Genomic DNA, 25,636 nt, shown 5'->3' on the forward strand with positions numbered 1-25,636 from the left:
CCCCAGTGCTGTCAGCCCCTGTTGCCAAGAGCCGTCTTTTTTCTCCTCTGTGTTTTCTCACAATCCCAGAGGATGTTGGTGAGAGGAAAATTCTCATTTTTCTCCTGACTCAAATCATTTTGGCTCTTGAGATTGTTACAAATACCAAGGTGCTTAGTGATAGATAGTACAGTGCTTCCTGGTATTATATTTTTTAAAAAGAGAAGACTTTTTCTAAACCTGCATCAGCTTTCTCTGCTCGAGGTGGCCTGGGTAGATTCTTCAGCAACAGTAGTGATGCTGAGGGTGCTGACGGCTGAGGCAGTTTTCTGGGGTTGGTTCCGTGCCCTGTCCCGTGCAAAGGACCTTGCAATGATATTTTATTGACCATTCCTAACAGGAATGGGAGGCAGGTAAGAGCACCGCATCTCTTGCAGGACACCGTGGGTCAGGGTCTTGTGTATGGTCAGAGCTCAGAAAAGGGAGAACCAGGATCTTAACCCTGGTCTGTCTGCTTCAAAGTCTATGCCTGACCACTCTGGTCAGGGTCTAAAACCAGAGGTTCCTATTGACTATGTGGAGACAGAGGGTCCAGTTCTCCCTCCCTCACCCACACTAGAAAGCACCAGGGCTCAGGGATTAACCAATGTTTGTGGAATGAATAAATGACTGGGGGAAGGGAATGCACAAACCGAGTCACCACCAACTTGCCAAAGAGTGTGAAAATGGCCCTTAAGTTAATTTACTCTTTATTTGAGAAAGGGACTTTGGGGACTGAGGATGTGGGGTTTGGGGGTGCTTTTATTCTCTTGTAGTTTGAAGTCTCTTCAATGGGGCCCTTGAGGGGTTAAGGAGTTGTGTTGCCTAGAGAAGAGGGAATGACATAGGAGATGAACAACTGACTCTACTAGATCCCAGTCTGGACACGGGAGCAGGAACTGGCAAATTTTCTCTGTACAGGGCCAGACAATAAATATTTTAGGCTGAGGGCTCAACAGTTTCTGTTGCAACTCCTGACCTTGCTGTCATACCCATATGTCAACAAATTAGTGTGGCTGTTTTTCAATAAATTTTATATACAAACACTGAATTTTGAATTTCATATAATTTATACATATTTAATCCTCACCCAAGGATATGTTATTGATTTTAGAGAGAGGGGAAGGAGAGAGCGAGAGAGGAAGAGAGAGAAGGAGAGAGAAACATCAATGTGAAAGACAAACATCAATTGGTTGCCTCCCAATGCCCCTGACTGGGGATCAAACTTGCAACATTTTGGTGCACAGGCTGACACTTCAACCAACTGAGCCAGCAGTCCAGAGCCATATAATTTTTACATATAAAATACTGGAGGCCTGGTGCATGGGTCCCTTGGCCTGGCCTGTGCCCTTTCGCAATCCGGGATCCCTCGGGGGATGTTGGACTGCCGGTTTTGGCCTGGTCCCCGCAAGCCAGGCCAAGGGACCCCCACAGTGCACGAATCTGTGCACCAGGCCTCTAGTATGTATATAAGATCTTTGGTTAATCTCTTCCTGCCCTCCCCCCTCCTCCCTTCCCTCTGATATTCATCAGTATGTTCCATGTTTCCATGCCTGTGCATTGAGCATCTGCCCCCTGGTGGTCAGTGCGCGTCATAGCTACTGGTTGAACAGTCTAATAGTCAAACCGTTGTTTAGGCTTTTATATATATAGATTACTTTTCTTTTGATTTTTCCAACTGTTTAAAATATTCTTAATCACCGGTGTACAGGTACAGAAATGGGCAGCAGATTGGACTTGGCCTGTGGGCTATAATTTGCTCACCCTTTTGTGGAGTCCAGGCCAATGGGAGGGGTGGACCTTTCCATCCAGGAGGTCAGTTTAGCTGCTGAAAATGAAAATGACAAGTGCTATTCCATTGTACCATCTGTGTAACTTTGGGCAAGTTACTGGAGCTCTGTGTGCCTCTATTTCTCCTTCAATAGCATGGGAATATGAGTCATCCTCAGTTTGGAAGATTAAGTGACATGATCCATTGAAAGCAGAACGGTATCTGGCACAGAGAAGTCCTCACTAAATATCAGCCATTATCACTATGGTTACTGTTGTGGCTGATGCTATACCAGGAGGATATGAAATCCCAATGCTGGTTGGCACTTTTGTTTCTTCCAGGGGCAGCAGTGACTTTAGAGGGTGTTATGGGGTTTGCTGAGCCCATGTGTTGGCCTCACAATCTGCCAATTTTAGAGTATTAAGTGTTTAGAGGTGGAGGGGTTCTAAGAAGCCTTCTAGTACAACCTGGGGTACAAGGTAGAAATCTTATCTGCAGCTACCATTATACCAACCCCATTATAAGTTCTAGTAATGTCCTTGGTTGCCTCCTGTACCTAATCAGCACTTCTGTTCTTGGGCTTCAAGACCCTCCATCCTGGCTGCACTCTTGCCCGCCTCCTTCCTTCTCTCTGTTTTCCTCCATCTCTTCCTTCAACACTTGCAGCTGGCTTGATTTGAGGACTTCAGCATCCTTGTGCCCCAAGCACCTAGCCATGCAAGCACCCAGTCAGCGTTTGTAGAACTGAGTTGCAACTCTGTGCCCACACTTGGTTCTCGTCAACAGACTCGCTCCTCTCCCACCGTTTGTGCTTTCTCTAGACTCTCGCCATGTGTCAGATGCTCCTGGCTGCTGCAAAGCCCTAACCCCATTCCCCTCTGTGCCCACAGCCCTCCTTGCCCCACCAGCAATCAAAGAGAATAACCAAAGTGTTGAAGAACAGAAGAGGACTGGCCGGGGTGTGCTTCTATGTGAATTCTGTCCCAAGAGGGAGTGTTTGCTTGGGCAGACAGGAAGCAGTGAACTCAGAGAATAACATAGCCAGAACCCAGTGAGTTAAGCACACAGGGAAGAGAGTCAAGTTTTCCATTCTAGTTCAGCCATGACTACGGTTGTCAGGAATCAGTGCAATTTGAGCTGATTGCATGGGAGAGTCTCTTCAAGGAGCTGGGTTTTATTTTGCCATATGTTCTTAGCTTTCATAGGACTTCAAAAGATATGAGTGCAGAAAAAATGATATTCAGCACGTTCAGTATGTTTTTATTCATTTACTTAACAAACAATAGTACACATTATGTAAGGTACCATTCTAAAAATGTCATATATAACCATGACCGAGGCTGCCTTTCATTCATTTATTCATGCACTCAATAAAAATAAATTGGATACCGTCTGTGAGACCACATTGTGCTAGGAATAAAACAACATAAGATACAGTGGGAGAGACAAACACGTAAATCAATAACAACGACTATAATAAGGGCATACACAGCAGATGCCATTTGTCACTCAACCCCGAGGAGGTGATGTTTAAATTTCATTTTGAAAGGTGAGTGAGGATCTTGAACAGTGAAGAGGGAGCCGTGTAGCAAGAACAGCATTGAAGGAGAGTCAGCCTGCACCTTCAGGGAGCTGAAAGCCATAGTCCACAAGCAGCCTAGAGCAAAGCCCTCCCTCAGTCTGCTCTGCCGGCCATAGAAAGTACCACAGACTGGAGGCCTTAAATAACAGACATTTATTTTCTCACAGCCTGGAGGCTGGAAGTCCAAGATCAAGGTGGTGTCAGTTTAGGTTTCTCCTGAGTCCTCTCTCTGGTTTATCAATGGCTGCCTTCTCACCGTGTCTCCACATGGTCACCCTTCCATGCAAATGTGCCTGGTGTCTCTTTCTCTACTTTTAGCTATACCACTCAGATTGCATTAGGGCCCCACCCTACCAGCCTCATTTTAACGTAATCATGCCTTTAAGGCCCTATCTCCACATTCTGTGGTACTGGAGGTTAAGATTTCAACATATGAATTTGGAGGTATACACAATTCAGCCATAAGCCATGAGAAGGAGGATTAAGGGGGCGGGGGTGAGGCTGGTCTGATGGCTACTGAGATAATCCAAGGGAAAAGTGATGGAAGGATGAGCAAACATCAGCAGTGGAGGTGAGAAGAAACAGAGAGATTTCTGAGATTTGTAGGACTATCTGCAGGGGGGATGCCAGCTGGCTGGGGTGGAGGATGTGGGGTGGAGGAGGGAGGAAGTGAGAATGCAGGAGATAATGTCGATGTTCTGGAATGAGCATGGATTCAGAACACAGAGATGGAGCACCTATGGAGGTGGAGAAAGGTGCCAGTGGACATTCCTGGGGAGAGCTCAGCAGGGAGGTTTAGGAATCAGAAAGGAGGAAGAGATTCAGGAATCATCAGCTTATCCAGTATCGTTAGAGCCCAGGATTTGGACAAAGTCACCTGTGGAAAGGGAAGGTGGCCAACAATAGAACTCTGGGACTCAGAAAGGGTGGAAGACCAGGAGAAGACAAAAAACTATGCCAGATACTGTTAGCATTTACCACTACAGAATCTCCTGGTGTAGGCATAAAGCAGACACTTAAGTAGCACCGACTGTGAATAGGCAGGGCGAGTCCTTCGCAGTAGCTCATTAAATTCCATATTTATGCACAATGGAACTGAAGCCCACAGGCATGATGTGCTCAAGGTCTCAGGCTGGACGTGAATCAAACCCAGGTGATAAGGCACCAAAGTCTGAGCTCTTCACCACATTGCTCTTCTGCCTCACTCTATCCTGCATCAACCTTAGAGACGAGAAGAGATTTAAGAAATTTGCTCAAGATGATATGGTCAGAGTCAGGTTTTAAAGTAAAACCTTTGCACTTTCCACTATGTAACATCTTCACAGGCTAAGCGGGCAGAGAATTGCAGGGACAAGTGTCCTCTAGCGAGATTAGGACAGAAAGCATACATTAGATTTGGCCACTGGGTTGTAAAGTCTTGAAGAGTGAATGGTAGCAGGGGAGAATCTAGATGATTCTTTCAGGGAGTATGGCTATCCAGAGAAGAAAAGAGATGGGAAAGTGTAAAAAAGAGAAGTGGGATGTAAAAATGTTTAAAAAATATTTTTTGTTGTTTAAGAGGAAGAAACCTGTAGCTATTTGTACACCGAGGACATCTAAGAAGGAGGAAAGTTGTTTTTCAGTCTGCTGTGGGTTTGATTCATTTGAATCAGGGTCTCTGAGTCTGTGGACCTTCAAAGCTGAGCCTGTAGCTCGTGATGTCACCAAAGTACAGTCACCTCAGAGGGGGCCCCTGGGGATGGCAAGGTCATCACTATGTCTTCTTTAACTGCAAACATAGCCACAGACTCACCGATGGGCTACTGCTCTGTGGTAAATGGTCTCTAAGTCTGAATGGTAACATCACAGCTAAACTGCTAGTAAATAGCAATGAGATACCATACCCATAATACCAGAAGTTTAAAACTATGAGAATTCACTGCTGATGACAAGACGGCTACAATTCTTTTGGAAGACAATGGTACACATTTCAAGAATCTTACACATTGTCATATCACTTGTCTTAATAATGTCACATCTGAGAGTTTGGATGCAGAAACAAATGAAAGTGTGAAGATATTTACTGCAGCATTGTTTATAAAATAGAAAATCAATCAAATAAATGTCTGGTATACCCACATGTAAATAAATGTCTAGTATACCCACTTGATTGATAGAAGATAATATGGTGGCTTAAAATATGACAACTTTTGAAACATGGTATTCATACAGTGTTAAGTGAGAAAAGCAGGATAAAAATTCTACAATATCATCACAACTATGTAACCATATAAAAAAAGACTAAAATATCTTCACTAGCAGTGATTTTGTTTACCTAGCTCTTACTTTGATAATGAAAATATAGTAAACAGAAAAAGATTGCTATAGCTCTCAACTGATTAGCAATGGTCAAATATAACCAATACTATGTTTTCCTATTCACTTTTCATATCATTCTCTGGCATTTTGGTAGAGCACAAGTTATCCATAAAGAAATGCAGGGGTTTCTGAAAATGCATCAAGTGAAACTTCTGCATCACCCATTAGGAAAGCATTTTCAAACTGTTTTTATTCTGCTCAACATCATTTTACTGTAAAACACACACACACACACACACACACACACACACACACACACACACCACACTCATTTGGAAAATGCAGAAAATTGTAAAATCAGAGAACTATGGAGAAGCAAAGAAAAATCTCACTTAATTCTATATTCAGATAATTAATGTTGTATTTTACAATAACAGGAACAGATTTTGATGGGAGGGACTGCTATGATTGTGTTAAACTAATATACCTAACTCTGACATAAAACTGATGTTACATTTCATTCCTCAACAAAGCCAAATCACCCATTGACAGTGCAGGTTTAAGAGCAATCAACAGAATTGAGCTCAGTCTGTGTGGGGCTGGGTTGGGCTCCACAGTAGATCTGCCCTCAATGACCTTATTCAGAAGGCAACTTTGTAGCCATTGTTGAGAGTGTATTCCATCAGTGGATCAGACACTTGCTGTATGAAAAATATGACTAGGCTTCAGCAATAAGTCTGGACATGGTGCCAGAAGATGAGCTGTGCTGATCCCTTCATTCTTCCTCATTGCAGAAGCACAGGGCCATCTTGTAAACCACTGGCCCTGGAACATAGCAGGTGCTCAATAAACATTTATGCAAGTAAACTAGAGGCTGGGGTTCAAATTCCTACCCTATCACTTCTCTGGCTTCACCCTCATAGGAGCTAATGACTTTCAAATCTCAATCATTGATCCTGTCTTCCCTCCAACACTGCAGACCCAGCTAACTAGCTGCCTCATGGACTTTTCCACTTGGATGTTCCATTACCATCTGTCTAGGTCCCCAAGTGAAAGACCAAGTATCTCTTTCCACTCCTTTGTTTCACTCTTCTCTCTTCTATATATTTGCTTGGCAAATCCTGCTGACTCTAGTTAAAACATATCCCAAATTCATCCTGTCATTTCCATCCCCACAGGTGCTGTATGAACCAGTTCAAACCCTCATTATATCTTATGTGGATCATACCTCCAGCCTTCCTGCTTCAAAACATCATGTATGTGGCCATAACCAAAGGTATCTATCTAAACTCAAGTATAATTATTCAAAACATTAAAAAACTCCCCACTTCCTTCCTTCAAAACATTCAAAACCTTCCCATTGCTTTAGAATCCAAATTCTTAGACAGCTCAGAAGGCCTCTCATAAGTCTGGCTCCAACTTCCCTTTCTGGTCTCATGTCATCTCTCACCCCAAATAGGCCTGGTATGCTTTAGCCATATAAAATTCCCCACTCTTCCTCAAATGGAGCACACCTTCTCTCTTTACATAGAATGGTCTAGAATCTTCTCTCCCAGGTTCTTGTTGATGGTGCTCCTTCACCTGGGAGCTCCTTCCCTGTTCAGAGCCCAGCCCATTTATCACATCCTCTGAGACACCTTTCTGGGGCCTCCCAGGTAGTAGCCACCACTGTCTTGACCTTACATTCAAAGCACTTAGTTTGTACATCTCTTATATCACTCATCTTGACCAGGTTCTTTGCTTTGTTCTTGTTGTTGGTACTTTCAGAGTTTAAGATGGTGCTGATGCGTAGCAGTGAGCATGTCAATGTTTGGGCGAAGAACAACCACCTGTGTAGGGTGTGCTGGGTCTCAGGCATGGTACCACACCTCTCCCTGGAAAAGCAGCCTCAGCCCTCCTCACACCCATCCTCTGTGCAGTGGTCAGGCTTCACTTCACCAATGAATCCTCTTGGGTGCTGGTTTCACAGGCAGATTCCCCCTTCTTCTCTGTAAAAGATTGATCAATTGTGATAAATGCATGCTGGGTGATTTAGATTTGTTCAGAGAAGCCCGATGTTGGGGATTGAGCCTGAGGCTGAGGGACCCAGGTTGGAAGGACTGGTGAATGGAGCTCATTGATATTCTGGGATTTAAGTGAGATATGTTAGGACTCTTCATTGGACTTGATTAAGTCTCTAAATGGGTCCATGATGGGCATACACAAAGACTAATGAAAGCTAGTCTCTAAGTTGTACTCAACTTTTAGGATCTAGCTTAGGGTTCTAAATTATAGGACTCGGGGAATCTGCTGCTCAGCTCCTCAGAACTGGGTGGGATTCTCCTCCCATAAAACCAGAGACCTCCCCAGCAATGCTTTTCATTCAGTGCGTTGTGGTGGCTGGAATGCTTGTCCCCCCCATTGGATTGTAAGTTGGACAAAGTTAGGACTTGTGTTTATTTTCCAGTCTTCTCAGAATTTAGTTGGTCATCTGGCTCCTAGTAGATGTTTCGGAAATACTAGCAGTTGTAATGAAACTAAATAGTCCTTTCATGCCCCAGGAGATCAAGCCCTTCGGTGTGTCTGCAGAATGAGCACTCACCTTTCTATAGACTGACTGAAAAAAAAATGAACTTTTTGGGGACTTGCGGAGGCTGTCAGGAGGGAGCCCTGCTGGTCCCCTCCATCCCCACTACTGGGCCGGCACCCTGCGGCCTGTGGTCCGCGCAGAGAAGCTGTGGGACGAAACGCACAGGGGGTTCACAGAGGCTTCATGAAAAAGTGACGTGACGATCCGTGGACTCTGTACCAGGAGGGGGGTGCAGGGTAACGATCAGTGTGAGGAAACAGGTCGGGGAGCAAGCGAAGGGTGCGCCTCCTCCACTTGCTCGCTCGGGTGCGGTGTCTGGGGCCGGGGTGGGTGCTGGCCCTCCCCGCCCACCAGCGGCGGACCCGGCTCCAGGGCCCCGGTCCCCACCCCGCCGCCGGTGTCCTCCCCGCCCCCGGTGAGGAGCTGCGGGCCCGGGGCCGGCGCCCGGGAGGCGGGTGAGTAAGCGTTGGCTGCGGGCCGGCGGCGGGGCGGGAGCGCGCCGAGCGGAGTGGAGCGCCCTGGGGCCGGGGGCCGGGGGCCGGGCGGGGCGGGCGGCGCCGGGCGGATAAAAAGGCCGCGCGGCGCCGGCGCCTTCTCCTCTCCGCTCCGGGCTGCAGCGCTCCTGACGGGCGGGCGGCACCGGAGCGGGCGGACTGGGACCTCCGGGCGGCGGGATGGCGGCGGCGACGTGTGCACCCCCGGCCAGGCCCAGCCTGACGTCCATCTCGTCGGGGGAGCTGCGCAGCCTGTGGACGTGCGACTGCGAGCTGGCGCTGCTGCCCGTGGCCCAGCTGCTGCGCCTGCTGCCCGGCGCCCTGCAGCTGCGCGGGGACCAGCTCGCCGTGCCCGGGTCCGGGGAGCCGGCTGCTACCAGCGGGGGCTTCAACGTCTTCGCCGACGGTCTCGTGCGCATGGACGGGCAGCTCTGCCGCCTCGGCCGCTACATCAAGAGGTGGGTGCGCCTCCCCCCCTCCACCTCCCGCCTCGGGGTCCCCGGGAGTCCCGCTGTCCTCCGCTCTTGGTGCCGTCACCGGGGCCTCGAGCTCTCCCGCCCGGCCTTTGCCCCGCGCCCAGACACTTGCAGCTGCGCTAGGAGCCGCCCGGGGGAGCACCCAGCTGGCCAGTGATTTTCCCTTTCTGGCTCCTGAACAGGGTCAGATGAGCTCAAACTGGGCACACCCTTCGGGGATGTTTCAGAGGAGAGACTCACATCCTGACTTTAGAATGGTGGGAGCGGGGAGAGAATGCTCAATTTTGTGCACTACGAGCTTTATCCGGTGAGGAAACCCAGTGGAGAGTCGTATAAAAGTTAAAAGTGTCCCATCTTTTAGTGTTTCAAGTGAATTAATAAACAAACCACAGCTGAGAAGAGAACAAAGTCCCATGAAGTCTAACCCAGGATGCTCTGTGGGCAAACGTAAGTGCTGTGTGCAAGTGTGCATGTGTCATATTTTTCTGAGAATTGACTGCCTGTAATCATGCAAGAGCAGTCTAGAGCTTGGCTCATAGATGAGTAAGCCCGCCAGCTATTACAAAGCCTTTGCTACTGAGAAAGACAGCAGCGCTGTGCCACCCCGTGGGTGAGATGCAGCCAAGGAGAGGCAAGCAAGAAAGGACATTTAAAATGCCTTCTTCAAGCTGCTGGGAAAACCTTGCTTTTCCACACAGAGAGGAGGGCTTTGAATGCCTGAAAAACCACTCCTCAGCAAGAATTTCTCCCTTTCTTAGTGAATAGAAAATTCCAACCCATAAGCAGGGGCCTGGGAGGAACTGAATTAGAAATCAGATTTGCAGAGATTTAAAAAGAAGTTAAGCATTGCATTTGAGAACGATATGAAAAATAAAAATGCCCAGAATCAGTTGAAGATATAGGTTAGGCTTTTGACAGAGGCAGCTCTCCCAGTCTTAGCAAACAGTGCTGCAAATTTTTAAATGATTTTGTAGTCTGGTTATTAAACTCTTGCTTCAAACATCTCCTACATAAAAGAATATAAAACAGCAGTGGAACCCTGGCAGTTTAGTCCAGAATAAATAATGACCAGGCAACAAAGACCAGGGTGCAAACAGTCAGAAATACAAGATTTTTGTCATCTAAGCAATTGTGTGAGGGTTTTGGACGGTGGGAAAGAGCAAGGAGGACCTGCAAATAATTCAGGTACTGGAAGGAACCATCTGTCTTCCTCTCAGGAACATCCTATGGCAGGGAAAGTAGGCTTTTGTAACTGGGTGTGTAGTCCTGAAGGATGACTGGGAAGGAAACTAGTGTGAATGGAGAGAGCCTTCCAGAAAGAGAGGGAAGACTGAGTTGTAGGCCGCAGTGAGAGGTTTGCCCTCATGGATCACGAGGTGGATGCGTAGTCAGAATTCAGACTTCCAAAGTTGCTGCTCCTCAGCTTGGCCAAATTTACCCAGTTGTCTTTGGCCCTGGGGCTAGCATACAACTTCCTCTCTCAAAATATTACTCCAAAGCAGTGATTTATTCCCTCCCTCCCTCCTTCCCCTCCTTTCTTCCTTCCCTTCCTTTCTTCCTCACTTCTTGCTTCAGTAAGTTTTGGCCAGTTTTCCTGAAGTCACATTTGCACGATTTGCTTTTTACCAGTCAGTTCTGGCAGACTGCTAAAGGTCACACATCACCTGGGTACCAGCCAGTGTGTGCACTTTAGTGTTTCTAGCAGCTGTGCCCAGGTCAATATTATTCCCAGGGTAGTGGTGAACATCAGTTTTGGCTAACAAGGAGTAGCACTCTATTTGGGACTTCGCCAAGGTTGGGCAGTTGGAGAGGATGACCAGTTTCTCTTTGCCTTGTCTGTCATCTTCAGAGTTGGCTGTACCCCCACACATACTTTCCACTTTTCATGACTTGTTGATGGTGCTCTTTCACCAGTGACTTTTTCATCTTTGCAGTCACCATATTCCCGCCATAGGTATGATGACCCCCACCCAAGAGCAGCCGAGAAGGTGTGTAGGGGTGGGGGAGGGGGGAGGAGGAGACACGAGAAAGCAAAGCAATCATTCTTAATCACTTTGGACTGTAGACTTTGGGGAATCAATCACATGTAGACCTTCTCCCCAGAAACATAGAGACACATCCAATGTTGCTGACCATTTGGGTAGCTTATGAGATAGTTGAATTCAGGTTAGGAATCCTTGCTCTGCTAATTATTTTTTTCCATTGCACAAATGTGGTTGGTTTGGGATAAGTCCACAGTGTAAGCAGGATTTTTTTTCCGGGACCTCAGAAGTGTGTACTGTGGCTTTCACTAGGTCCTTTCCTGAGGAAACCGAAAGGTTCAGAGCTCCTGACCCTGACATTCCTATGGTTCACTCGCTCAACTCACTGTGGTTTGTTTTCTGATACTTTAACACTTTTCTACATACATACCTGCTAAATAAGCCCAAGGCAACCTAGGGTGGTGGGAAGGTTTCTTGATGGCTCCCAGGGCTTTAAAGCTTCTGAGGACCTGCTTTAAAAATATTTGTCCTACTTTGTGGGATTTATGGCAAGATCTTTACTATTATATTTTTCCGTCAAGCTCTGGATTTCTGTTGGTACTACAAACAAAACCTGCTCAAGATACAAGGTATAAATCATCATTAACTATCATACACACACCTTTTTTCCTGTAATGCAGCCTCCGAGTAAAGTGTAATGGCAAACGCTGGGCAAAGAGGAGCTATAATCCCTGCTTTTCAGTGTTTCCCTAGCATGAGAGAGGCTGCTTGGGTAATAAAAATAAGCCCGACAATAATAACAGGGGTCACTAATGTTTGCTTGAGTACCAGGAATGGGGCACAATGTTTCACAGCTGTTATTTCACAAAAGTTTATGAAGTTGGCACTGTTGTGTCCCCTTTGTGCAGTTGAGAAATTAGGATTGGGAGGGTCAAGTTCTGCACCTAAATAGGATCCTGGGAAGCATGCAGTCAAGGCTCCTATGCAGCCTTGTCTAACTATGAACCCGTGTGTTCGGCACACCGCCCCGACCTGAAATCTTCCTGCATTACTGTAGATAGCAGCTTTCTCGTAAGTTTCCTGAATCTACAAAAAAATAACTGAAATTACATCAGCCAGAACTCATCTTGTATAATCAACCTAAAAGCAAAAGTAAGTCCAGCGGTTGTAAAGAAGCCAGTAAAAGCAGAGAGGTGACCTGCTCCTGCCTGTGTTCAACCAGCTGTTAGATGGTGACAGTCACACTCACCTGGAGGGCAGCCACCAGAGGCAGAGAGTGAGGGGTTGGAAGAGGAGACTCACGGAGTTCAAGTGAGGACCCCAAGGCAGAGCTGGAACGTAGTCAGATTTGTACTGGGGAAGCCTCACCCCCGCCCCACCGTGGAAGTGCTTGGGCTCCCTCTGCCTGCCCAGGCCCCCCTCTCAGAAGTGAGCTTGACGGAGGCCAGGACGTGTGGCAGCAGTGACAGCTCCACACACAGAGGGCAGCATGGTTACTCTTGTTGCGGCTGAACTCAGCGGGCGCCCATCCTCTTGGCCCGTCTTCAGCTTTGGTTCCCATGTCTGAGTCTTGGCTTTGGTGTTTGCCCAGTTCGGCAGCCCCTTCACAGGGCACCGAGTGATCCTGACGAAGTAATTTTCACTGTGGGCTGAGCTGTGGTTTTTATGAGTACAGTCTCAAGTACGTGTGATGGGCAGGAGAGCCAGCACCAGATGGCCTTGGTTGGCATCCGGGTTCTGTACTCACTGCCTCAGTGACTTGGGAAAGCTACTTCATCTCCATGACTCAGTTTCCTCAGCTGTAAAATAAGAATGATAATTCCTCACTCTTACAGGGTTGCTGTTCAGAGTGAAAATTCATAAAGTACTTAAAATAACTATCAGCACATATTGATTACTTGACAAACATTAGCTTTTATATTATTATTAAGCAGCCCCCAACGCCAAGTGCTTCACACACATTATTTAATCTTTTAGCCACTTCAAGGATTTCCTTTTTAAAAAAATATATTTTTATTGATTTTAGAGAGGGAGAGGGATAGAGAGATAGAAACATCAATGATGAGAGAGAATCATTGATCGGCTGCCTCCTGCATACCTCCTACTGGGGATCAAGCCTGCAACCCAGGCATGTGCCCTTGGCCAAAATCGAACCTGGGACCCATCAGTCCTCAGGCCTACGCTCTATCCACTGAGCCAAATAAGCTAGAGCACGAATATCCTTTTGTCAGCTAGATTTTATAGGTGAGGATATGGATCTTGTCAAAGTTAATAGTCACAGAGACAGAAATCAATTCCAAATCAGATGATTGAAAAGCCTCAAGCCTTTGCTGCCTTCTCTCCTGCCTTCCTTCCTCAGGAGCCTTTTTCTGGGCTTTCAGACACACTCTGGTTTACTTCTTGCTTTCAGCTCACCTGATGCTTGCCACATGCCTACCTAGAGGCATGGAGGAAGCCACCCCATTGTCCCCAAGGCCTGGCTAAGCCATGACTCCTCCTGGGATCCCCATCTTTCTCCTGCTTTGCTCACCCATCCACGGAATGCTGGGCCCAACAGAAGGATCACTTTTCTAGTGCATGTCTCAGCTCAGTAAATGGTTCTGACCCCAGGACTCTCCCACTTTGCTCTTATTTAAGTAATTGGGACATAACCCTGTGGAGAGAGTGGACACTGAATGTAGAGAAATGAGCATTCCTCCAGTATTTGTGTGTTTGAACGATTAACTAGTCTGTAAACCTCTGAGTGGGAGGGACCATGTCTTAGACCAGTGTTTCCCAGACTTTAAGTAAGCATGCTGGTCTCTTGGAGACTGTGTGGATGTACGTTCTGATTGAATAAACCTGGGAGGGGCCTGGGATCTGCAGTTTCACATGCTCCCACATGATGCCAGTGCTGCTGGTTCAAGGGCCACACTTTAAGCAACAAGGTCTTAGTTATTGTTTCATATTGAAATGGTGCATCTTCTTATCTGTCTCCTCAGTGGACTATATGCTCCTTGAAAGCAGGACTATTTCTCATGTGTCCCCAGTGCCCGGCACATCATTGGTGCAAATGTTTATTGCATATATGAATGAATGAATGAATGAATGAATGAATGAATGAATGAATCATTCTGTGCACTATCACAGTGTTTCGCTGCACGGTGCATCAATAGTTGATGAATGAATGAATGACCATGTGTATCCTCGATTTGTGGCAGAGACAACATAGTGATAAATCTAAAATTTTTTGCTTAATTTTACTACAGTAGGGACAGAAGAAGACTGGGAGGAAGTGAAAGAGAATTTTGGTTAGGATCTGTAGAAAGCTATCATGTTAACACTAGAACCACAGGAAGGCCATCCTGCATACTCTTTAGGGCAGAAGGTTCCTGCAAGCTTTTGCTAGTGTAACATTAAAGGATTATGAACTCTTAAGCAATTTCTGGGCCTTCTACACAAGAACTGTTCTGACATGTGTTTCTCTTTTTCTCTGCTCCTCTCTCCATATATATATACATATGCATATACATATACATATATCTTACCTAATAATAGACAAACATGTAAATTTATCATACCTCCGCTACGCCCACAGCCAATCAGGAATGAGTATGCAAATTAACCCAACAAAGATGGCGGGTTAATTTGCATATGCAGACACAAGCAGCCGGGAGGGGCAGGACGCCTGCTATGAGGGGGAGGGGGAGTGGTGGAGGGAGCTACAGGAGCAGTGCTCCAGCTGTGAGCGAGGACTTGCAGGCTCCTGTGCGGCCGGGAGCAAAGCCAGGGGAAGGAAGGCCTATTCTTGCATGAATATCGTGCAACGGGCCTCTAGTATATATATATCAGAGAGGAAGGGAGAGAGATAGAAACATCAATGATGAGAGAGAATCATTGATAGCTGCCTCCTGCACGCCCCCTACTGAGGATCAAGCCCGCAACCCAGGCATGTGCCCTTGACCAGAATCAAACCCGGGACTCTTTAGTCCGCAGGGCAGTGCTCTATCCACTGAGCCAAACCAGCTAGGGCTCCATATTTTTTTAATGAACACACACACACTCAAATGGAAGCTAAAGGTTTGAATTTTCATTCATCTTTGAGCAGTAAATCGTCAGAGCCAAGGGAACTTTGGAGCAGCTTTTCAGATCATGCTACAGATGATGTGAAACCTGAAGGGACTTCAGAAAAAGGGAGGTGTCTTAGAAGGTGGGCAATCTTTCAGCCAGGCCTGATTCACTAGAAGCAAAAGTAGTGTTCTTTTCTCATCCCACCTTTCAAATATTGCCTTCATTAAGCTGTTCTCTTTAGCTTTCCAAACAGAAAAGCTGAGGACAGAAATTGGAGCAATGAAGGAGAAACTCTTGCTCATTTTCCCCCCAGATGCTCAGATTGTCCTTCTTTTCTGGTAACTCAAAGGAATCCAGCCCTAGTTGGGTGTCAGAAGCTTACAGAACTTCATTCACCCTGTGGCCAGCAGAGTTGGCCAGGATTACAGATACTAATCATTTTGTTGAGCATCTACTATGGACCCAAGTATAGTACATATCTCAACACTACTTGCACTGCATTGAATTGACAAACAGAAGGTAATACTGTTGTATCCCTTTACAGATGAAAGCACAGGGTCAGGCCAGTTAAGTAACTCACTTAAGGTCACAGTGGGTTGTGGCTGTGGGACTGAGTTCATGCAGTCAGTCAGTTAGGGCATGAATTGGATCTTTTCATTTCGAATCACATTGTTCTGCCTTTCAATCTTTGGATTGGAGGCAGGTGTAAAAAATTTCAGCCTAGAAAAAAGCATTTTGGGGCCAGGGTAAAAGCAACAATGAATACTGCATTATCATACCCATTCCATCCCCTTATTACTCCCCAGGTCCCCCACCCCTTCTCCATTCCCACCCTCGTCTTCCCTACTCCTGCCCTCCTCACAAACACCCCTGCACCCCTTTCCTTCCTTATAGAGGCTCCCTCAGGGGTCAGGTTTAAATGCTCTCAAAATCAGGTCTGACAAGCCCAGAAAAAAAGATAGTGATATATTTCTAAGAAACCAAGCTGGGAGACAGACAACGGAAGCTGTGTTTTTTCTGACTCAGGGGTAGATATTCTCCCACATGCTCTTGACCCATGCCTAGGCTAGGGTCCTCTAAGTGGGTTGTGTGATATGGGTGAAGGGAGCTCCCTGCCTGGAGCTCTCCAGGGCTGTGATTTTCAGGTCAGACACTGAAGGACAAGCTGGAAATAAACTCTGGAGTTGTCTCTGCCTTTGACTAGGTGTCAAAAGCAGACATGCTACTGCCGTATTGCAAAAGCAGCTCACACTGTTGCCAGGCTGGCTGTCCACCGGTGCACGTGTCCCTACAGCTGGGCCATCAGTGGAACCAGCTCCGTGATGAAGAGGGTCTGTGGCAGTGCATCCTCCAGCCTGCTGGACTGGATGCCATTCAGACGGCCTAGGTCCACATGGCACCTGAGCTTGGGTTTGATTAGAAAATTAGCCATCTTCTTGAAGGAAGTTAATTTACACTTGGATCTGCCTTTTTATCAACAATGTGGGTAGAGACCTAGAAAGACAGCTTGGAAAATATGTAGAGTGGGAGAGAAAGCTGACATACTGGATGATAGAGAAGGAAGGGAAAATTGTAGACCCACTAGTCATACGAGATGTCTGCCCTGGGGAAGACCAGCTAATTCCACTCATTGAGTGTAATTTGTTTTCAATCCAGACAGACATAGAGCTCTGAGAGCTTCAAATGAACTCTTATAGCCCTGAATGTAGATGTTTCTGGTCATGATCTGAGAGCCAAGCGTTGGTGTCAGGCCACCCTGACAAACTGGGTTGCAAGTTTATCTCAGCTGACCGACCAGGAGAGAGAGGGAGCTTTATCTATATGTTACAAAACGTGGCTGCCTCTGCAATGACACATTTTAGGGAACCTCTCTCAAAGGGACTAGGGATGTGGCAGGCACCTGTCCAGACATCCCTTTCCCAACTTAGATGGGCAGGTATATGACATTTGCAGTTATCTCTGCTTTTTTCATAGGTATGTGGAACTGACCAACTACTGCGATTATAAGGACTACAGGGAGACTATACTGAGCAAACCGATGCTGTTCTTTATTAATGTACAGACCAGAAAAGACATCTCAAAAGGTTGGTATCTAACTTTGGTTTGGTTCTGCCTTGGGGCTGTGGACTGTGGCATGCTGATGTCATAAATTGGTTAGGGAGAAAGCAGGGTGTTGTCGGCTTGTGACAAGGTTGGAGCCAGAAGCCCGGTGTTTCAGGCCATCTGAAGCACAGCACGAGCCTGCAGATCAAACCTCTGCATAAGCCTGGGGCAGTAGCCATCTGTCTGAGTTTTCTTTCATACTTTCTGTCAAGGCAGGAAGTGTTTTTACATTCTGAGGCTGCAGGGGTTGCAAAAATGACTGAAATGATGAAGATGAGGGTGTGTAATACTGTCTACCACATATGAGACACTTAGGTGTTCCAGGCCTGCTCTAGCATCAGTTGGCACAACAGCCCCACAGGGCTTTTCATTTGAATGGGAACATTTTTGGACATGAAAGGAGGTACTATTAATGCACTCGGATGTCGAGTGTGACTCGACACGGTTAGCATCGGTAGCAGCTTGAGAAAAAAGCAAGTGAGTGCAAAGGGTTAATAATTCGGCTGGGACTAACTCAGGCAAATTAGGATGCATGGTCATCCTACTTGAGGTACTTGTACTACCCCCATTTTATAGATGACAAAACTAAGATAAAGAAAATAAATACCTGTAGATGCTTTTATGTCTCATGCTATGATATTTGAATTTCAGTTTTAGAAATGTCTCTTTATGGTTTCTTCCAAGAAATCATACTGGCTGTTAACAGCCATATTAACACAAATTCCAATATGAAAAATATCTCAATTTTCCTTTCTTCCTCCTGCCAGTGAGGGGAAATCATGGAAATAATGATAGAAATAGAATTTTTGAAATTTATTGCAAAACAACATTCTTAATGTCATTCCAAGGTAACAAGAAAGGATCTACAAGTTCCAAAGAAACTTCTTTAAACATTCAGTCTCATCCAGATTCCTGGAGCTATTCTCTGCTCATTTCAATCCAGAGCCATTCAGGTTTTCTGCTCACTTCCTAATTCAAAGGCAGGATGTTCTGGCAGGAAGGGCCAGAACACAGTAACTAGCAACACTTGTAGAGCATCTGAGCCCTGATGTTATTTGGCTTGATGATGGCCATGAATCCAGAAAGTTCTCTAGGGATATAAATCACAGATGTATTAAGTACACCTCCTGGTCTATCTCTCAGAAGGAATCGTAAGAATAAGAGATCTACCTATTTTAACATTTTAATGAAAGTGCAGGGTGTGGGACAGGGAGGTACTTGTGGGTGGCCTACAAAAGGTACACAGTTGTATAACTATTGTGGAAGGAGGTATAGAAACCCAGTGCTGGTTCACTGTAAGGAAAGCCATGATATGAAGAGAGAGTCTATGCTACAAAAGCTTAAATAAGACGGTGAAGTTTAAATTGTGAAAATCGTGATTAAGATAACAGGATGTCCAACCCAGCTGCAATATCTTAAACTGTACTTTTGCTCAAATTAGAAAAAGCCCTTATTAGCTCAAGACAATTTACTAATTCTTCCCATAATTTTTCATAATAAATACACAAATAAGTTTGTGATTGTGAATAGTCGCCTTCAGATTGTGCAGTGTACAACCTATGCAATCAATATAGGGGTGTGCGGGAAGCAGTGAAGTATGCCGGCCCTGAGAACGCACAAAGGTCCTGGTTTGCTTTGTGTAAAAGTTAATTTAAGGTATAAAATAGCTTGCTTGTTTTACTTGTTTTGTTATGTCTGATCTCAAACAGCATATATCTAAAATGCCCAAAAATAATTTAGGAGAAAGACAGGAGTAGAAAAATTAAGATGAATAAGGTCAGAGCAAAGATTAGTTCAAAATGTGTTCCTCAAGGATGTAACATGTGCTATTGGTGAACCACAGTTTTAGTGCTGAAAGCCAAGGAAAAATGTTGAGTTCTCAAAATTACCTAATGGCTGGCCCGTGGTGTTTAAACAGAGGCCGGCAATCTATGTTATGTGTCTCCCTAGAAAAAGCACTTCAGTAATTCTGGGGGCTGAAAAGTTAAGGGGTTGTTGGTTAATAGTATTTCAAATTTCTTAATGAGTAGACAATCTTCCTTTTGCTTAGATTATATAGAATTGGATAGAATTGGATTTAAGAGATTACAAAAACAAAAGATAACAACAAAAGCAAGACAAAAACAATAACAAAACCTCAACTGCCGGGGGTTTTTCTCCAGCATCTGGAAGGGTTCAGGAATCTGGAGAAGGCACTGCATGTAAATTAATAAAGAGACTAGAAATATAATATAAATTTGTAATCCATGGGGGAGCCAGAGGAAGCTTAGCTGTCTATCTCCGGACCTAGGGCTCTTTTTATTCCCACATTTTGCCCTATAGCAAGGTAGATATACATATCAAAGGTAAGGTTTAGTATATAGTAGGCATTGTCAGTTTTGGGGGAACTGCCTTTGGTTGTTCAGATGTTTGGCCAGCAGGAGGCAATAACATGTAGATTGAAATGCCCTCAGCTGTCTGGTAACAGGCAATAATATATGCAGATCTTCAGGTTTGGGGGAATTCTTTTGGCTATTCCAGTAGGCAATAATATGTATTCAGCCCTTGCTGAAGGCTCAAGGTCCACCAACCTTTTGATGAACTTCTTGCATTTATGACCTGCTGGAATTAGCCTCCAGCACTCAACTGTACCAGGACACAGACATGGTGTAATTTAAGCAATGGGAGGGACTTCTTCCCACTGGGGATTGTTAGGGCACAGAAGAGAGTCCATCTCAAATTGCCTTGATTCATAACACCCTAGACCAGCCCTTTGGCAGAATGAAAGTCCCTGGGGAGGAAGGGTTTAGGGGGAAGGGGAGATATGGGGCAGCCTTCTTCCCTGGACTTGGCTGATGTTTTGTTTTGCAAATGACAGCGTGTTGGCGACAGTCAGGTCGCTGTTTAAATATCCAGCAAGGCAGTGACAGGAACACTAGCCATCCCATGTTTCTCACTTCAGCTCGCTGTGCTGCATGCTTCCATGGAGGCTCAGTTCTCATCTCTGATAATGATGATTTCCCAGACAGAAGTGACACAGTGCAGCACAGGGGGGCCTGCTTCCTTCTCTGAATGTTTCTAGAAATTTGGTGAGGTTTTACAGTGAGTGGGGCTAAAAATGAATAAAATCTGCAAGTAAGTTGGGAATCACTGCTTTGTCCAACACTAAGAAGTATGTTATGTCACACATGCACACTTCTTTTTTTGAATTCTGCTTCCAAATTTCTAGAAAGAACATATGCCTTCCTTGTGAACACAAGGCACCCTAAGATAAGAAGACAGATAGAGCAAGGGATGGACATGGTCATTTCCTCAGTGATTGGAGAAAGCTACCGGCTCCAGGTGAGTGTTAGCCTGTCTGAATCCAGGACGGCCACCACATAGAGAGGGATTTGAGCACTTCATATAGGGCTGAGTCCCTAGAGCTCAGCTATGACTTAGCTGAGTTCAGACATAAATGTTTTCTATTGCTTCATAATCACTACCAATCAAATGAGCAGAGTTTGTAGCAACTTATTGGAAATGGGGTAATAATGAATGCCAGTTTGACCAAGCACTTCAAGGTCTGTAGATGTAATATGATTCAAATACATATGTTTGTTTTGAAAAAGTTAAGGCAATGGTTGAACCAGGAGGTCAATGTTTGATTCCCAGTCAGGGCACATGCCCAGGTTGCGGGCTTGATCCCCAGTAGGGGGCATGCAGGAGGCAGCCAATCAATGGTTCTCTCTTATCAGTGATGTTTCTATCTCCCTCTCCCTTCCTCTCTGAAATAATTTTTTAAAAGTTAAGGTAACTGTTTAAAAGTATCTGCCAGAATGAAAGAAAAATAAAAGGTGTGACATTTTGGACATTTGGGCAGTTGTTAGTAACATAGAATTCTAGGATATAATATTATCATTATACTAGAGGCCCAGTGCATGATTGAATCATGCACGTGTAGGGTCCCCTACACGCTTTCGCTTTTCGCGGTGGAGCTGGGTGCCTGTGTGCTGGTGCACCAAGCCTTTCAGAAGCCTCCGGCTCGGTGGAGGCTTCTGAAAGGCCTGGTGCCAGAGCAGAAAGGCACCCAGCTCCCCCACTTTTGATGGTCCGCGGCCGCTGAGGGGGGCTACCCTGCTGTTGAGAGGCGCAGGGGGCGAGACTCCTGCCCCCTGCGCCTCTCAATGGCCGCTGAGGGGGGCTGCCACGGACACCTGGCTACCCTGCCGTTGAGAGGCGCAGCTGGGTGTCCGTGGCAGGCCCCCTCAGCAGATGTAGGTCTGTGGATGTAGGTCTGTGCCTCTCAACAGCAGGGTAGCCCCCCTCAGTGGCAGCGGATCCGTGCCTCTCAATGGCCGGATAGGCCACCCCGAGTCCCGCCCCCAAGCCCCCCACCACCCAATCGTGGGCGTAGTGGAGTGATGGTAATTTACATGTTACTCTATTATTAGATAGGATACATGAAATTCATCAAATGTTTCTCTCTCTTTCAGTTTGATTTTCAAGAAGCAGTAAAGAATTATTTCCCTCCAGGAAATGAGGTGGTTAATGGAGAAAATTTGAGCTTTGCCTATGAATTCAAAGCTGATGCATTATTTGATTTCTTCTATTGGTTTGGGCTCAGCAATTCCACTGTAAAGGTGAATGGAAAAGTTCTGAATTTGTCAAGTACAAGACCAGAAAAGAAGGAGACAATTAAATTATTTCTGGAAAAAATGAGTGAACCATTAATTCGAAGGAGCAGTTTCTCTGACCGAAAATTCAGTGTAACTTCTAGAGGTATGTTTAAAATTCTCATAGTTAAATAAAAGGGTAGAATAGTATAATGGGAGTGGAGAGTCAATACCTGGAAAAGATAAGGCATCTAGATAAAGGAAAAATATAATATATCACATTATTCAGAAAGTAAGAAGTGAGACATGTTTACTACCAAAAAGAAATATAGTATTAGGCTCCTTAAAGTTTTCTGACATAGTAGTTATATTGTGCAGCACAGCCAGAAAATAATTTTAAAATATATTATTAATTTAAATACATATTAATGCTCATTGAATATTGTTAACATTTATTTAAATATGAAAGAATGATGCTTTCCTGGTGTGCATATTCTGGCAACAGACATGAACAAAGGTGTCAGCTGGAGGAGGAGTCTGCATGGTCAGTAGCTATCAATTTTACTTCAATTAAAATAATTGGCCCTGGCTCATTTGACTGGAGCATTGTCCATCCATATAACAAAAGGTTTCGGGTTCAATTCCAGTCAAGGCACATACCGAGGTTATAGGTTCCACATACATGAGGCAACTGGTTGATGTTTCTCTCTCATATCGATGTTTCTCTCTCTTCCCCTCCTCCCTCTCTAAAATCAATAAACATATCCTTGGGTGAGGATTAAAAAAATTTGAAGGATTCTCCAGAGTTTGTGAGATCACAGTGAACAAATGACATATTATATGTGGTACATTCTGGATTTTGATATCCGGTGCCTCTTTCCTAGGAGTTGAGGAGACTCGTCAGACTGGTGTGGCTGAGCAGATGACACCAGTCACACCTCTGAGTCTGTTCTCTTTGTCCTATGCTAGTTGGGCTGTAAAGCAACTTCCTTGAATCAGGACTTTTGCTGCTAATTCCAACAAACAACCCAAAACAAAACAAAACAAAAAAAAACTAACTCCACCAGTTTCTGAACCTATAGTTTTCAAAAAGTTTGAATGTGAAATATAGGTCTTCATTAATTGTATTTAATACAGTTGCTTTCTTCCAATGTTTTAGCAAAAATGCTTACTCTAGCTGTTTCTTATCTTGGAAGTAGCCCATCTGTCTGTTTCTCTGTCTCTCCTTCTGCTTCCTCCTCCCCTCATTCCCTGTCTTCCCTCCCTCCCCCAGTATCTGTCTCTCCCTCCTCCTTCTCTCCTCCTCTCTCTCCTTCCCTAACCCCCTCTCCCTCTCTCTTCTCCTTCTGCCCATCTCTCTCCCACTCCCCTCTTTTCCTCATTTTTCCCTCTTTTTCTCCCTCCACGTTGCTTTAGCTTTTTCTGTCTCGGTGTTCCTTGCAAAGATGCCTCTGTACTCTGCTCCTTTGCAGGTGTGTGGTGTGTGCGTGTGTGCGTGTGTGCGTGTGTGTGTGTGTGTGTGTGTGTTGGGGAGTGCTACCCTGATCTTTTTGGGGGAAAGATGAGCTTGCCTGGTTGCGGCAGTCCCAGATGCCTGGTTCTTCTTGTGACACCCCTCCAGCCTTACCCACTACCATAGCAGCCGGGTAGGGTTTTCCTGTTTCACTGTTGCTCACCCTCTGTCATGTAGGTTGTGCAGGGTGTCCACTGCCATCCTGGGGACAACAGGGGTATGTGACGTTGGGTGGTGCTTCCTTAAAATTCACTTTGAGCCATCCCTGGAGCCACTTCCACTCCAGAGCCAGGGGGAAGGGTTCTTCAGGGCTGAGCAGCAAGGTCATGATCATGGCAGAGGGCAGAGCCAAGATGCACCAGTGGCCTAACCTTTGTCCTAGGCTGTCCCAACTTTGGGCCTTTTGACATCAAGTGAGAAAAGGCTCTTGCAACTCACTGCAAAGCTACTCGGGCCCATGGTAAAGCAAATGACAACCCAGGTCCTACTGCTAAACAAAATGTAACCCATTTCTATTGCGCTTTTGAGATTTCTGAGGAAGCCAGTATCCTCTCTTCAGTGTTGAAATGGTTCCTTGTGTGTTGTGAGAGTCCTGAAGGCACTGTGTGTTGCTTCTGTTTTCCAGCGATGGCAATAATGTCTGCTTTACTTCTTTCAGGTTCAGTAGATGACGTTTTTAACTGCAGTCTGTCACCCAGATCATCTTTGACGGAGCCTCTTTTGGCAGAATTACCGTTTCCAAGTGTTCTGGAATCTGAAGAGACACCTAACCAATTTCTCTGATTGGACTGAACATGGTCTAGTTCCTCCTACACTCCAGGCCAACTGAAGGTTGAGGGGAGGAGGGAAGATGTGGGAGGCAGGCCTTCCACCCTCCGGTCCACCCCTCTGCTCCTCCAAGCAAGTGCTCCTCTCACATTTCCCTGGGTGCTGCCTTGCCCTGGCAGGCTCCGTGTAGCTGACTTCAGGATGGGAGGGCACTGCCCTCTTGGCTGGGTATCCCCTCCTGAACACTTGTCCAAAGAGGCAGAGGGACCGGCGGGGTCCTGCCACCCTGAGTGCTTTGTGTAGGACCTTGGCACCCAGAGGGTTTCTTTGGCAGTCTCTGTAGGACCAGTCTGACTGGGCATTGACCATGATGCTTCATAAATCACGGTTTGGCCCTCTGCTTGGGACACCCTTGTCTGAACCCGAACCTAGCCAGCACAGCATTGGTTGTTCTATTCTTTGGCAAACTTGGCTGGGCACCTTTCACTGGAAGGCAAGTGTGTTTCTCATCCTGCCTTTAGGAGAACCATTCTAGGTAAAGTTTGCTGGCGATTAGCCAGGTTGGCAGGATGGCAGCCCTGCCACCTGCTGCCTAAAATTTGAACTCCCTTGGCCTCCCTCTTAACAAAGCAACCGGTGTAGAAAGAGGCCAGGTGATGTGCAACAAAACAATGACAGGGGAAGGATCATGATTCCATGAGTGTCCTCTTTCTACACAAATGATATGAAAGCACATTATGTCAGTTGGGTATTTTTTGTTTTTTTTTACTTTTTTATTGAATTATGAGGGTGACATTGGTTAATAAAATGATATAGGTTTCAGGTATACAATTCTAATATACATCATCTGTATATTGTATTGTGTGTTTACCACTCTCCAAGTCAAGTTTCCTTCCATCACCATTTATCCCCCTTACACCAGTAGGGTATTTTAAATAAGCCTTTAGCAATCCTAACATTAAAAGCAAAATAAAAGAAAGCTACAACATTACCACAATACATTGTTACATCAATCCATTTCTCACTTATAGCTACAATGGAATTCTTCAAAAAAGAAAAAAAAAACCTATCTCTATATAAAAGCTAATTGAGTAAATAACTCCATATGCTTATAATGAGAAAGACTTAATGAATCCCGAGTATAATTTTTCTATCCTTGAAAAAAAAAGTCCTTGTATTTCAATAGCATTACCAATTGTCTTTTTTTATATTTGAGATGTTATGTACTATCTTTGTGCAATTAAAACTTTCTTATAATTCAACATATAATTGATTAAATTTGTGACCGTGTGTGTGTGTGTGTGTGTGTGTGTGTGTGTGTGTGTGTGTGTAGAGAGAAAGAGAGAGAGAGAGAGAGAGAGAGAGAGAGAGAGAGAGAGAGGTCTTTTCATTGTGCTTTGTATATTTTCCTGGTATCTTATTAAATGACAAGGAGAAT

General features: G+C 45.4%; 1 protein-coding gene and 1 long non-coding RNA gene across 2 annotated transcripts in view; both read left to right on the forward strand.

Annotated features, from left to right (window-relative positions):
* LOC307102258 overlaps nucleotides 1–6,927 on the forward strand; it is a 54,674-nt gene extending 47,747 nt beyond the window's left edge. Inside the window, exon 3 of the long non-coding RNA XR_013813725.1 lies at nucleotides 6,848–6,927. This is a non-coding gene — a long non-coding RNA (uncharacterized lncRNA). The remainder of the gene's footprint in view (nucleotides 1–6,847) is intronic.
* A 1,808-nt stretch (nucleotides 6,928–8,735) lies between these two features.
* MEDAG (mesenteric estrogen dependent adipogenesis) lies at nucleotides 8,736–25,460 on the forward strand. Its single transcript, XM_079774404.1, has 5 exons — nucleotides 8,736–9,190; nucleotides 17,215–17,324; nucleotides 20,552–20,664; nucleotides 21,798–22,083; nucleotides 24,089–25,460. Exons 1-5 carry the CDS (start codon nucleotides 8,913–8,915, stop codon nucleotides 24,211–24,213), a joined length of 912 nt encoding a protein of 303 aa, XP_079630530.1. The 5' UTR covers nucleotides 8,736–8,912; the 3' UTR covers nucleotides 24,214–25,460.
* The last annotated feature ends 176 nt before the right edge of the window (nucleotides 25,461–25,636 follow it).

This window comes from Cnephaeus nilssonii, assembly GCF_951640355.1.
Source record: "Cnephaeus nilssonii genome assembly, chromosome: 6".
NCBI classification, from domain to species: Eukaryota; Metazoa; Chordata; class Mammalia; order Chiroptera; family Vespertilionidae; genus Cnephaeus; species Cnephaeus nilssonii.

What these genes read in the sequence shown, in the direction of transcription:
- MEDAG (XM_079774404.1), top strand. Translation starts at nt 8,913, where the DNA reads ATGGCGGCGGCGACGTGTGCACCCCCGGCCAGGCCCAGCCTGACGTCC. An exon ending in CTCGGCCGCTACATCAAGAG is followed by an intron (nt 9,191 to 17,214) that starts GTGGGTGCGCCT and finishes CTTTTTTCATAG; the next exon opens with GTATGTGGAACTGACCAACT. An exon ending in ATTCAGTGTAACTTCTAGAG is followed by an intron (nt 22,084 to 24,088) that starts GTATGTTTAAAA and finishes TACTTCTTTCAG; the next exon opens with GTTCAGTAGATGACGTTTTT.